The 13604-nt window shown below is 34.7% G+C and overlaps 1 protein-coding gene across 3 annotated transcripts in view; it reads right to left on the bottom strand.

Annotated features, from left to right (window-relative positions):
* Positions 1-13604, bottom strand: part of BLTP1 (bridge-like lipid transfer protein family member 1) — a 213980-nt gene that overhangs the window by 27509 nt on the left and 172867 nt on the right. For 2 of the 3 annotated variants that reach the window (XM_078445786.2, XM_078445781.2), the window contains 9 exons: positions 13371-13501; positions 11946-12069; positions 9456-9565; positions 8701-8791; positions 8047-8109; positions 4467-4720; positions 3686-3901; positions 2053-2233; positions 1235-1436 (listed from right to left, as the gene is read on the bottom strand). In XM_078445786.2, the coding sequence (XP_078301912.1) occupies positions 1235-1436; positions 2053-2233; positions 3686-3901; positions 4467-4720; positions 8047-8109; positions 8701-8791; positions 9456-9565; positions 11946-12069; positions 13371-13501 (1372 nt within the window). The remainder of the gene's footprint in view (positions 1-1234; positions 1437-2052; positions 2234-3685; positions 3902-4466; positions 4721-8046; positions 8110-8700; positions 8792-9455; positions 9566-11945; positions 12070-13370; positions 13502-13604) is intronic. The other variant, XM_078445787.2, reaches the window with a different exon arrangement.

Raw genomic sequence — 13604 nt, 5'->3', positions numbered from 1 at the left:
GTTAACTTTGGCTTAGGTTTCTACCCCCAACATACATCAATTTTGTAAACCTAGCAAAGCAGTTCAACTTCTGTGAACCTGAGCTTTCCTCATTTATAAAATGGGAATAATATTATTTGTCCTGCACTTAAATGGGCATAGATGTTCCCTGTCAATTGAAAAGGGATATGAAAAATATGATTATCATGACTACTGGCTATTTTAAAGGATTTATGTATCAAGTTCCATCTCTCAAACGAAACATCTTCAAATAATTGTCTGATATTCCTTTTTTTTTATTTTTTAATTTTAATTTTTGTTTTGGAAATTCTAATGTATATTTGAGGTATTCATGTGGTGTGATAGCCAGATTCCAAAATAGCTGCCGGTGGTTCTTGCCTCCTGGCATTCATGCCCTTGTGTAGTTCTCTCCCACAGTGAATAGGGCTGACCTGTATGATCAACAAGATATTGTGGAAGTGATGGTTTGTGACTTCTGAGGCTAGGCCATAAAAGGTATTGCATCTTCAGTCACGTTCTCTTCGAGGTCACTCCTTTTGAAGGAAGTTGGCTCCCTTGTTATGAGAACACTGAAGCAGCCCAGTGGACAGGCCCAAGTGGGGAGGTACGAAAGCACCAGCTTGCCTGCCATGTGAATGGGAAGTGATGGAAGCAGATTTTCCAGACCTAGTCAAGCATTCTGACGACTGCAGACTTAGCCAACACCTTGACTGCAATGTCACAAATGACTTTACCAGCCAAACTGCTGCTGAATTTCTGATCCACACAAACTGTGTTGGAGGTTAAAAGCCTCCAGATTTGGGATCATTTATTATGCAAAAATAGATAATAAATGTGGTTAAGACCAATGTACTTTGTCTTAAATGTGTAAGTTTAATGTTTCCATCTAAATCATAAGCTCCCACATATTAACTGCAGAAAATTTTTTCTAAATACATTTGTGTGTGTGTGTGTGTGTGTGTGTGTGTATGTGTGTGCGTGTATAAAAGTTAAACTATTTAGTATATTAAATTTTTTTTAACACTGATATTCTAAGGTAGTATCAATTTGAAAAATATCCAAAAGTAGTTGGGCCACATTTCCATATATGAATTTTATACAGTCGTTATTGGCAAATCTATGTCCTTTTTTCTTAAACATGTACACTTGAAAGAAATTCTCAATAGAGCAAATAGGTGATGATCAAAAAGTTACAAAAAAAAAACTAAAAATAAGGTATATTTTCCTGAAATACCTGAGGGAATAGGTGGGGGTTGGGGAGGAAGTAAGGTGTTAGTCTTGCTCTGGACAGTGCAGGGTAAAGGAGGAGAAGGAGGAGATGATGCACTATCTTTCATACCATACAGCTTGGACTCTTTAGAGAGTGTTCTTGGCAAGGAAGATCCTCTGGAGGCATTAGGTGAGTCAGTCTTTAGTGTCTTGGAATTGTAATGCAACTGTATGAAGACAGATAAACTTTCAAAATTAAAATAATCCAGATGAAGAAAACCAACAAATGTAGAAAAATGAGGAAGAAAGAACACCAATCCAGCAGTCAGAAGACCCATTTTACAAGTAAATGTTATGATGCTAGTAAGATTCTTAACTTCTTTTCATTTAAAATTTAAAAAGTCATCCCAGATAATAAATTCTTTTCTAGCTTAATGTGACAGCATTCTATAATTCTAGAATCTAAAAAATAGATGTTTAATTAAGTTGGACTTGGAAAGGTTCAGTAAAGGTTTATACAATATTCACTGTATAAAAAAGTAACTTTTTACTGCCAAAATTTAATGGAAAAGATATATAAAAGAAGTGGCAACCTATAATTTAGATGTTCTTATGTTCAGAATATAGCTGCATCGAGAAAAATGAAGTTTCATGTTAATATACTCGGTAAAGGAAGAATGTGTATGATAGAAAATGAACACCACTAAGAATAAGCTAACCCTAGACGGATAGAAATTACATATTAATATTAATATAATTAACATTAATAAATGATATATTAATATTAGAATATAAAGATAATTAATGATGCATATAATACAACCTAGACTTTTAGGTTTTTACCTTTACATCAACTCCAGGAATGTAAAATACTGTTGTTTCTAAGTCACTAGGTTTTGTCTGTAAAGATGATGGCACTTTTTTGCCAGTCATTAAATGGGTAGTAGAAGCATAATTAGTTTGAAACTTCTTCTTTTTTGAAGGAGAATCTTGATCTAAGCTCCTGGAACTTCTATCATAACTCCTATAAACAGAAAAATATTTTATCTTTTTTAAAAAGGACATTTATCTCCTTTTGTTTAAAATCAAACTTTTATTTATATAGTAAGTGGAATGTAATCCTTCATTAATAAAGTTGAAAAAGTAAAGCTTATTAGCATCTCTAGCTAAACTGGTTAATGCCTTGCATGGATGATGTTTATGTTGTATTTTCCATAACTACATAGGGGAGTTATCTTTATTCTTTCCTGAGGCCGCAATTGTTTCACATGAACATAGCAGGCTGAGGCAAATGAAATTGCCCTTTACGTAGGTAAAAACAGCTGAATATCGGCAATTTATTATAACAAATTAACATTCTTATCATTACTACTACATTTGTAGGAATTCAATTGTGTAAGTGCCTTTTCATCTTCTCATTTTATTCATTTTATAAAACCCTCCTTAGACAAATAGACCATTAAAAAAATTTTTTTTTTTTTAACGTAATCTCTACACCCAATGTGGGGCTCAAATTCACAATGCCAAGATCAAGAGTTGCATGCCCTAATGACTGAGCCAGCCAGGTGCCCCTAAAAATCTTTTATTATGAAAAATTCAAAAAGTAAACAGAATGGTACAGTGAACCCCTAAGGCTCCAGCTTCAACAACTGTCAGCATTCTGCCCTTTTTTAAAAATCTACACTTCTACCTCCTCCCCATCCCTTCAATTGTTATTTTCTTCAGTTTTTATTTATTTATTTTTTAAGAAAGAGAGAGAGTGAGGGAGAGTACAAGCAGGGGAGAGGGGCAGAGGGCGAGAAAGAGAGAATCTTAAGCAGGCTCCATGTCCAGTGCAGAGCCCGACATGGGGCTTGATTTCACGACTCTTGAGATCATGACCTGAGCCAAAGTCAAGAGCTGGATGTTCAACTGACTGAGCCAGCCAGGTGTGTGCCTCTTTAGCTCCTTTTTAGATTAGGTCAAAGAAAAGCAAAGGAAAAAATTCAAGAAAAAATAATCTAATCTTAAGCCTATTTATACCACCATTTTTTTAATGATGGAAACAAATGGTAAAGCTGCAGTTATATCCTAAACGACAGTCCAGTATACTGAGGCCTCTGTGCCACTGTTTCCCAATCTTTATCTCTATTTGAATTCATCAAAATTCTGAATAACCAAGATATCTCAGTGTACTGCACTTGTCTTTATAATAGAAATGTGCACGATACAAGAATTCCAAAGATACAATTCTTTTAGTTAAATTGCTAGAATCTAAATCTGACATCCATTTCCAGTTGCCAGAAAATTTTATACACTTGTTTAAAGAAATAGTATATTATACAAATAACCACTCAAACTTTGCAGGTATGATTAAATCCACTCTTTAAATCTGCATTTTGGGACATGGGTGGAAAGTTTGTTGTAATTCAGTGATATATAAATAGTATTTCTAACAAATGAAATTACACGTACCGTTTTCTGACCAATTTCTTACCTTCTCAAACTTATATCGTCATGTTCTTGTAGAAGGGTAGTTGGGTGTAGCACACATTTTCCACTATCAATTTCAACACGTATATCAAGTTCAAAGTCAATATTTCTCTCTGTAGCTGTGCCACTAAGACTTCGGTTGACTGGAGCTGTGGGCCAGCGTTCTGTAAATAGTTGATGAACAGCGGCGAAACCTGTTGCCTTTTTACGGGATGTATGTCTAGAGAAAGAAAACTGATCATTACACTGTATTAAATCGAAAAAATTTTCAACAAACTATTTTCCAATATCTTACGTGAGCAACAGTCTGTAAATAAATTTTACTATTTTATAAATTCATACATACAACTCAACTAGTTCATACTATTGAAGATTTTCCTAAGTTTGATGGAGTCACATTTTATTCAGCAACGACGCACTCAGTAACTATCATGTGCTGAGCAACATGCTAGGTGCTGATGACACAGACAGCATCACTGCTATTAAGGTGTCTAAATATTGGTGTATGAAATATAGTCTACATTTTCAAGGAGATTTCGTATTTGAAAATTGTAAAATGTTACTTTCCTGATTTTATTAAAAGACTGAAGAATAGGGAAAGAAAAAATTATGCCACATGGAGCTAAATTACATTAGTAAGCCACAGATATGTCTCTTAGTCTCACTCTGGCGAGGCAAATTAAGATTTTTTTCTATAAAAGTTAATAGTTACACATAATGCTTTAAAGATCAGTTCTAAACTCTGAAATACTGCATAAGCATCTCAAAACAAAAAGGCTACTTACGAGGGTTTCCTGTAAATATAAAACCTTTCCCTCTCATGATCTTCATCCTTTTCATCCTTCTCAGAATCTTCACTAGTGGAAGACAAACTGTCATCCCGTCGGCCCTCTTCAGGTTGGAAAGGAATGCCTGTTGAAAAGCCTCCTGGAGTTTTGGAAGAGCTGAACACAGAATATGATCCTTCACTGTTTGATGAGTAATGGGAGGGACCTTCAATGGTTACTGACAAAAGGTCCAGTTCTGTCTCCTCTGGAAACTGATTGTAAAAAGAGAAAACATGAAATCAGGTTCATTTTATGTATCTTTTCTTAATTAAAAAAAGAGAAAGAGAAAGAACATGTTTAAACGTTTAAAATTCCCTCAGACTTGAATTTCCTCACTCTGAACTGAAAGAAAGGTCAGATTTATGAACATGAAATAGCACACCAAGGAGGGAAGCAGGAAAGTCACATGACTGACAGAGTGAAATTTACTTTACAGAAGCCTCTATCATCCTGTTAATTAGTACATGTTGTGTAATTGTTTAAGTTAAACATGCTATGGGGACAAAGCAAATAATGTGATCAACTGTAAATCAGAAGGGCAAGAGAGCAATTAGTGACAGAAGAGCATGCAGTGTCAGTACAGAAAGTACCTCATGCTTCTAGATGCTTTTTGTAGATATATACTTTTTTGCATTAAAGCAAATTTTTTTTTTACTTTTTATTTTATTATTTTTTTTATTCTCAAGTTAGTTAATATACAGTGTAATCTTGGCTTCAGGAATAGAACCCCGTGACTCATCTCTTATATATGACACCCAGTGCTCATCCCAAAGAGTGCCCTTCCTTAATGCTCGTCACCCATTTAACCCACCCCCATCAACCCTCAGTTTGTTCTTTGTATTTAAGAGTCTCTTACGTGGATATATTTTTTTAACGTTTATTTATTTTTGAGAGAGAGAGAAAAAGTGTGAGTTCGGGAGGGGCAGAGAGACAGGGGCACAGAGGATCTGAAGTGGGCTCTCTGGTGACAGCAGAGAGCCCAATGCAGGGCTTGAACCCATGAACCATGAGATCATGACCTGAGCTGAAGCTGGACACTTAACCAACTGAGCCACCCATGTGCCCCCGCTTTTTTTAGGTGTATTTTATTTATTTTTATTTATTTTTTAATTTTTTTTTTTTTTTTTGGAGAGAGACAGAGACAGAGACAGAGACAGAGACAGAGTGTGAGCAGGGAAGGGGCAGAGAGAGGGGGAGACACAGAATCCAAAGCAGGCTCCAGGCTCCAAGCTGTCAGCACAGAGCCAGATGTGGGGCTCAAACCCACAAACTGTGAGATCATGACCTGAGCTGAAGAAACAAGTTCCTAATTGATTAAAGACAGATGTGCAAATAGTTATGTAATTAAGATATCAAACTCAAGAATATTATTTTTTAAGATGAATAGTTTATTATAAACACTGTGTCACTGAGGATTCACCAGGAGGCCACTGTCTTTAAGGTCAAAAAAAATAAAAACAAAAAAACAACAACAAAAAAACTTCCTATGATCTAATTTGTATTCCCTGTTTTGAGAGTTGCTTAAATATCTCTTGAAAATGTGAAAAGCCTTTGTAAAGTGTAACGTGCAAAGGAATGAAATCTATTGATTCTAGTATTAGATACAACAAAATTAGATACATAAAAATAGACTATTATAATCAAAATTTCAAATATGCAGAGTCCAGCTTTTCCTCACTTTTTATAATATACATGTTATTTAGTAAATATGTAAGGTTTTATTTATCAGAACATATTCAATTTTTAAAAGTGTAGTATGAGTTTGTGTAAATATCCCTTTGTCTTATATTTATTTTATATTTAGCCATGCCTTAATCTATTTTGTAATTTATGATTTTTATATACTACTTTTTACAAATAGCATACATTACTATTTAAAAATAGGATTTGAACCAATTCAAATATTAATGCCCTTAAGAACCACTTAATCATTTCACAATATAAACATATATCAAATCATTAGTTGTATGTCTGATACTAATGTTACATGTCAATTATATTTCAACTAAAAAAAGAAAGTTAGATGGGGAAAAATCAATTAGTAGAATCACTCAGTTCAATTCTGTAAATAACTTACTTCCAAGTTCATTTGTAGAAAAAAAATGTTTATCAAGCTCACTATAATCTAATAGTTCTAAAACAAAATTCAGTTTGACTAAATTCAGTGTAACTATAGGATATATACTGAGACTATAACTTAAAAGGGTGGGGAAAGGGAAACAAAATACATGTCAAATTAAGGTAACTTGACAGAAAATTCTTAGACAAGGATTTATATACCTAGTATACAGCTATATTTTTATAAATTATTTTTTTTAATATTTATTTATTTTGAGACAGAGAGCAGAAGCAGAGAAGGGGCAGAGAGAAGGGGGAACAGAGGATCTGAATTGGGCTCTGTGCTGACAGCAGAGAACCTGATGCGGGGCTTGAACCCATGAACTGTCAGATCATGACCTGAGCTGAAGTTGGACACTCAACTGAGTGAGCCACCCAGGCACCCCTACAGATATATTTTTAAAATTCAGTTTACTTTCATGACTTATATTTAGGGAAAATATATGGTTCATAAAAATGTTAATTCAACTTATAAATGATTGTGTAGCACATTTTCCACAGTTTTGTACATGAGACTAATTTTTATTTGTATTTTTAAATGTTTATTTTGAGAGAGTGTGTGTGGAGGGGAGGGGAGAGAGGGAGAAGGAGAGGGGGAGAGGGAGAGAGGGAGAGAAGGAAAGAGGGGGAGAAGGAGAGAGGAAAAGAAGGAGAGAGGGAGAGAGGGAGAGAAGGAGAGAGGGAGAGAGAGAGGGAGAGAGAGAGAGAGAGAGAGTGAGAGAGTGAGAGAGTGAGAGAGTGAAAGAGTGAGAGAGAGAGAGAGAGAGAGAGAGAGAGAGAGAGAGAGAAAGAGAATCCCAAGCAGGCTCCATGCTGTCAGTGCAGAGCCTGACACAGGGCTTGATCTCACAAGCCATGAGATCATGACCTGAGCCGAAATCAAGAGTTGGATGCTTAACCAACTGAGCCACCCAGGCGCCCCAAACATGAGAGTATTTTTTAAATGGATTGCTTTTATACATGTATGCTTTTTTATACCAGTGACTCCAAAGAAATAACATTCAAGGATTAATTTGTTTTTCTGAGAGAAGTTTAATTCTAGTTTCAATTAGTTAACAAAATTTTTTTAAAGAAAAGATTCATTTTGTAGTTGAATGCAGGGAAAAGAGATGCACTTAGGGATTAGCAAATAACTAATAAATAGCAGTTTTTGATTTATGATTTGGTCAATTTGGTAAGCTGATTTAGTCTTTAATTTTGGAGATTCAATAATACTGTACAAAGTATAGAAATAAAATGTATTTGTGCAAGAGCTTGTAAGACATACATGGTGAAAAAGAATTCAAACAATCTTAAAGCTTTATGTAAAATATTTTTGAGGCCTGAGTTTAGTACAAAATGAGAGAAAGACAATGTGAAAGCAGATTTGAGGGTGGTTAATTAGTTTTAAAGCAAAATTTATGTTGTTCTTAATAAGTACCTGAAAATACCCTTCCCCAGGAGAGCTGGATTGTGGTGTACTTCCCCATATTGTTTTTTTCAACTTAATTAAAATAATAAGAAAATATATAAAAACTCGTGAAAAATAAACAATGGTTTAATAGTAAACAAATCTTCAAAAACAAACATAAAGTTAACATAAAGTTTAACATACATAAAATTAAATGTAACTTTTAAGCTGACCTTTTCTGACTTCTGGTTTCTACCATTATCACTATACATTCTGAACCAAAATACATAATAAAATACATAAATACATAAAGTATAAACATTCTGCATTTACACTTGTGTAAAAGACCTAATGCGGATTCATACTTGAAAGGAAAATTACTCAACAAAATCTTTCTACCTAAGAACAAGCAGTAGAGTCTTTATTCTTGGTGCAAAACACTAGTCTTGCACTAGGACATACAACTAATGATGTCAGACATACAACACTTGCAGCATGGCTCTCAAATGATGGCACAGAGGCAGTGTCCTGCTGTTTGGTAATTTTTAGATACTTCAATCATCACAATCCACACTTTCATTGTAGGTAGGAATTAGTATTTTGAAATTGTGTAACTACTATAATTTTGTAATTAATAAAAATTATTTTGCACTGTGTATCTTGAACCAATAGTATCTCTCTTACTGTATCTTGGATATTGAAAGTTACTCTGGGTCCAGGAGATGCTGCATCTACACGGATTTCAGGGAGCTCCTCAGTTTCTCCTATTCGAGAACTGTAAGGAAAATATAAAGTTACAAAACATTAGTATTGTTTTAAAAAAGCCCCTGGACTTTACAGAAGTCTCACAAATGACATTAACATTCTAAAGATTTCTAAATATTTACCTTATCCAAGGGTTAAATTTTTGGTATTCCATTTCTTAACCTGTAGCATACTATTAAAAAAGCACTGAAGGTTTTGATTAACATGAGATTTTCTGAAACTAAACCATGTAAAAATTTATACTTCTTACTTCAAGTGCTCATTTATTAGTAAGACAGTATTTTTCTTTAATATGTAAAATTTCCATTTCTTCCTATGCTAAATGTGTATGTAATCACACCTTATCTAAAAGTGACAAACTTATAGCAGCAGCTAATAATATGCAAATACTCATTTCTTTGAGTAGTCTGTAAGTTTACATATAAACTTGTCTAAATAGCAATGTACTTCTTTACTGAAAAGCACACAATGATTGTGGTATAAATATGATAGAGGAATTCTTCAAACTTTTTAGTTTGACAGTATCCATTATTACCAGTATTTGACTAACGAGGTTTATTTCTGCTCCCTTAATTATGTAATTTCCCCAATTAGAACACAATAAATAAGTAGTGGACATTTGTAAAGGAGTCAGCAATTTTGTTATTTGTTTCAATGGTTGAAATATATATTACCTTGCCCTTTCCATTCGTTTAAGAGGTGGTCTTCCAGAAGCAGAAATGCTTTTTGAACGGCTGTAACTTGGTTTGTAACCCAAACCCCATTTATCCTTTAGGGAAGCAGCCTAATGAAATGGGAGAAGAGTGACTTTAAACAACTGATGGTGTTGTAATATCTGACTACAGATAAAATATTATTCTATTCAACAAATTAGTCTGTTTTTCCCCCAGGTCAATAACATGTCACTTTATTTTTACTTTTTATTAGAGAGTGAGAGAGAGGTAGAGAGAGTACACATGCACATGAGCAGGGGAGGGCCCTAGGGAGAGGGAGAATCTTAAGCAGGGTCCAGACCCAGCACAGCCCATGTGAGGCTGGATGTGGGGTTTGATCTCCCAACAGTGAGATCATGACCTGGAGTCAGATGCTCAACCAACTTGAGCCACTGAGGTGCCCTGATAATGTGTTACTTTAAATTTGACTTTAAATGTCACTTAACAGTATAGGTGGATCAAAGTAGAGCAGGACCTAATGTCATTTAGGAGGAGTGTACAGTGAAAATATGAGTCACCAGCTGGCCTGCAAGAGAAAAGAGAAAGATTGGGAGCAGGGGTGAGGGGTACAGAAATAAGGTGAGAAGAAAGAAACGATTAAAAAGTAAAGAACAGCAAAAGAAAATGAGAATTAAAAAGACAGATTCTGGGAGAAAGCTAGGTTGGGGGTGGAAGAGAAAGAGAGATTAAGGGAAAGCAGGAGGGAGAGAGGGAAAGGCTGGGTTTGAGGGCCATCAATCATCTCAAGTACTACCCAAAGGCGCTCCTGTGACAGAACTCCATTATAGGATAGGATAGGATAGGATAGGATAGGATAGGAGAGAAGGGAGGAAGAAGGGGAAGGGGAAGGGGAAGGGGAAGGGGAAGGGGAAGGGAAAGGGAAAGGGAAAGGGAAAGGGAAAGGGAAAGGGAAAGGGAAAGGGAAAGGGAAAGGGAAAGGGAAAGGGAAGGGAAGGGAAGGGAAGGGAAGGGAAGGAAAGGAAAGGAAAGGAAAGGAAAGGAAAGGAAAAAGGAAAGGGAAGGGTGACTTCAACACTCTATTGGTTTCCAAATCCCTCTTCTCCAAATCTGTATCTAGTTGGGAACTAGATATTGAAAAGACTCAAATACAATGGAAATGTGGAATGCAAGAGGACTGAAGGGGAATTGAGGGGGAAATGACAAATGAGGTAAATGTTAAGAATGCTGATACAATTTTGGTAATTTCCCTAATCCTCTCTACCTAGTTTTATCAACAGTCAATTACCAAGTATAAACTACCTCATAAACAGTATGAAAACAGTATTTTAATTCTATTATATGATTGTTAGGTATATGGTAGGAAAAATTTTAAACACAGATTTATGCATTAGAAGTCATAACTATCCATTTGTTATTATCAGAAGCCAGTGATGAATAACTCAGATTGGATTTTATTTTCAGTTTAAATAAATAATTTATAACAGTATTCAAACTAGGGTATCTGGGAGTTTGGGATGATCAAGGAAATAAAGTTCAAGTCAATGAACCCTGGATCTCTACAACCTTTCTCCACTTCCTCTGGCCCTAGCAACTCTGACTTAATGTTTTTTATGTACTGGGGTGTGACCCAAAAACCTTATGCTGGTAAAAAAAAAAAAAAAAAAAAAAAAAAAAAAAAAAAAAAATAGAGGGTTCTGCTGATTATTAAAAAAAGAAAGGTTAAGAATCTATTTTTTTTTAAAGTACTTTTTCCACTAACAAGACCACCTCAACCCAAAGCAACTTACCTCTATTTGAATACATTTTAGAATTATTTTCTACTGTATGTTTATAGTATATCTATCTACATATTTATTTTACTTGTTCAGCAACTGGACAAAATCCCAAAAAAATGTGGTGGGAAGTGGGGTCAAAGGTAAATAACTTGTTCTTTAAGAGACTCAGATTCTAGTACGGACAACTAAACGAACGAAGGGAAAAGAATGAAGTGCTGCGAGTACATAGTGGCTTAGAGGTAAAGTCAGCTGCAGAAAATGGGAGAGGAATAAAATGGACATCTCAAAAGACTAACATTTTGAGTTGAAGACTAAAAAGAAAGTATGATTTCATGAAAGGTGGACAAAACGTGGTGGCTAAGGACACAGAATGTAGAGTCCCACTATTTAGGTTTAAATCTTGGCTCCACTGAGATTAATGGCTGTATAACCTTGGTCAAATTACCTGACCTCTGTCTGTTTCCTCATTTTTAAAATGAGGAAAATAATACAGGCTACCTCATACAGCTGTTGTACAGATTTAGTGGGTTGTTAAATATAAAGTGCTTTAAATAGCGTCTAGTACATAGTAGATATGAGACATACAAATCAAATGGTATTATCACTAGCAATGGAGGAAGAAAGAGAACATAAGTATCCTTACAAAGTTTCATAAACTAAAAAATAAAAGAATGGTCTACTTTAATAATAAAACTCTTCTTAAATGTTTACTCACTCGCATACTAGACCTCCGTAATTTTTTACGAACGTCTCTTCGAATATCATTCACAGCAACAGATTCTAATTGTTGATAACGTTGAATTTCCTGGTTTATGGTTCCCTCACTTGCACCTAATTTTCTGGATGCAAAACAAATACTGCAATTAGTGTAAAGTAGTAACAAAGTAAGATTGATTTTTACTTGCTCCTTTTTAATTCTTTCACTTCTCAGAATATCGAAGATTATATATGGACAGACCAAAACCCTCCATAAAGTTAATAAAAAAAACTCTAACATTTTAGGAAATGGCTCTTTCCCACTTCTGCATTAAGAGAATCTTTGATAATCTCATGAAAGTTATGGATCCACTCTACAGAAGAATGTATGTAAAATTCTACATATATTTAAGCCTCAAGTAAGATTTTAGGGAAGTATAGTTTCCTTCAAGTCATTTTTAACCCCTAAGAGCAAAACTCAAACTGTAATGTAAGTCAACAGGAAAATGTGAATCGTTATATCATAATTAATTCAATGAATAGTTTTTAGGTAATACCTAAACAATATGAGACAAATATATGCATTTTGTCTGATGCATTTATTTGTCTAAATGCATATATTTGTCTAAAGTCCTCAAATGCAAAAAACACAGGCATAGGTGTATGAAGATTAGAAAAGATAAAGTGTGAATATCACCTCCTGGGAAAACAAAAATGTCAGTTTGATAGGAAGGATATTTAGTCTTCTAGAGCAAGTTATTTACTCAGTACTATGTATCAGGCAACTAATAAAGAAAAAAAATTACCACCACCCACTCCTCTCTCTCTATTCACCCTATATCCACCCTAGTTCTAGAGAACCGCTAGTACAGGCAGGAAAAAAAAAAAAAAAAAAAGCATGAACTTTGAATTCAGACACACCCAAGTTCAAACTTCAATTCTTTAAACTCTCTGAGCCAGTTTTCTCACCTATAAAGTTTGGATAATGCCATCTAGCCACACAGAAATCCTGTGAGGATTACATTGAAATAACATGTCAATTCACAATAGGTACTTAATAAATGCTAAATTTGTTTCCTCCCTTAAAAATTTATATTCCAGAAATACCAACGTTAGCAAAAGACTAGTGCATATGTTAATATGCACATGTGAAAATATGTATAAGTGTGTATACACATGTAGAGATACATATATGGAATATAAAGTCAGTCATAAACTGCCCAGAAATGGGGAGTTGTGATGAGCGCCAGACTAGGACTTCACGCTTAACTTCATCACTAATGAATGTATGGTTTCATGCAAGTTACCAAACTCTTCTGGACCTTGGTGGTCTCATTTATAAATTAAAGGGGTTGTACTGCCCCAAGTCCAGTCTTTTCCACACTGAAAATTCTATGATTCTACTATTAAAAATATTCTGTTACATTAAAAATCATACACATACTTAAGATCATCTATTACTTTGGCCTGTTCATTCAGTTCTCTGATATCCACTATACGCTTCATGATTTTTCTTCCTCTAAGTTCTCCTGGCTGGCTGCATGATGCTCCTGGTCTTCGATAATCTACAGCTTCCTGAAAAATCAAAACATGTCTGTCAATACCACCCTCAGGTCACATAGCTAATCTATACTATCACAAAAATGACACCTTAAATCAAAGGAAGCATGCAAGAATC

This window comes from Panthera onca, chromosome B1 (assembly GCF_046562875.1).
Source record: "Panthera onca isolate mPanOnc1 chromosome B1, mPanOnc1 haplotype 2, whole genome shotgun sequence".
NCBI classification, from domain to species: domain Eukaryota; kingdom Metazoa; phylum Chordata; class Mammalia; order Carnivora; family Felidae; genus Panthera; species Panthera onca.
Note: the sequence above shows the minus strand (reverse complement) of the source record. Positions and strands in the feature narration are given on the sequence as shown.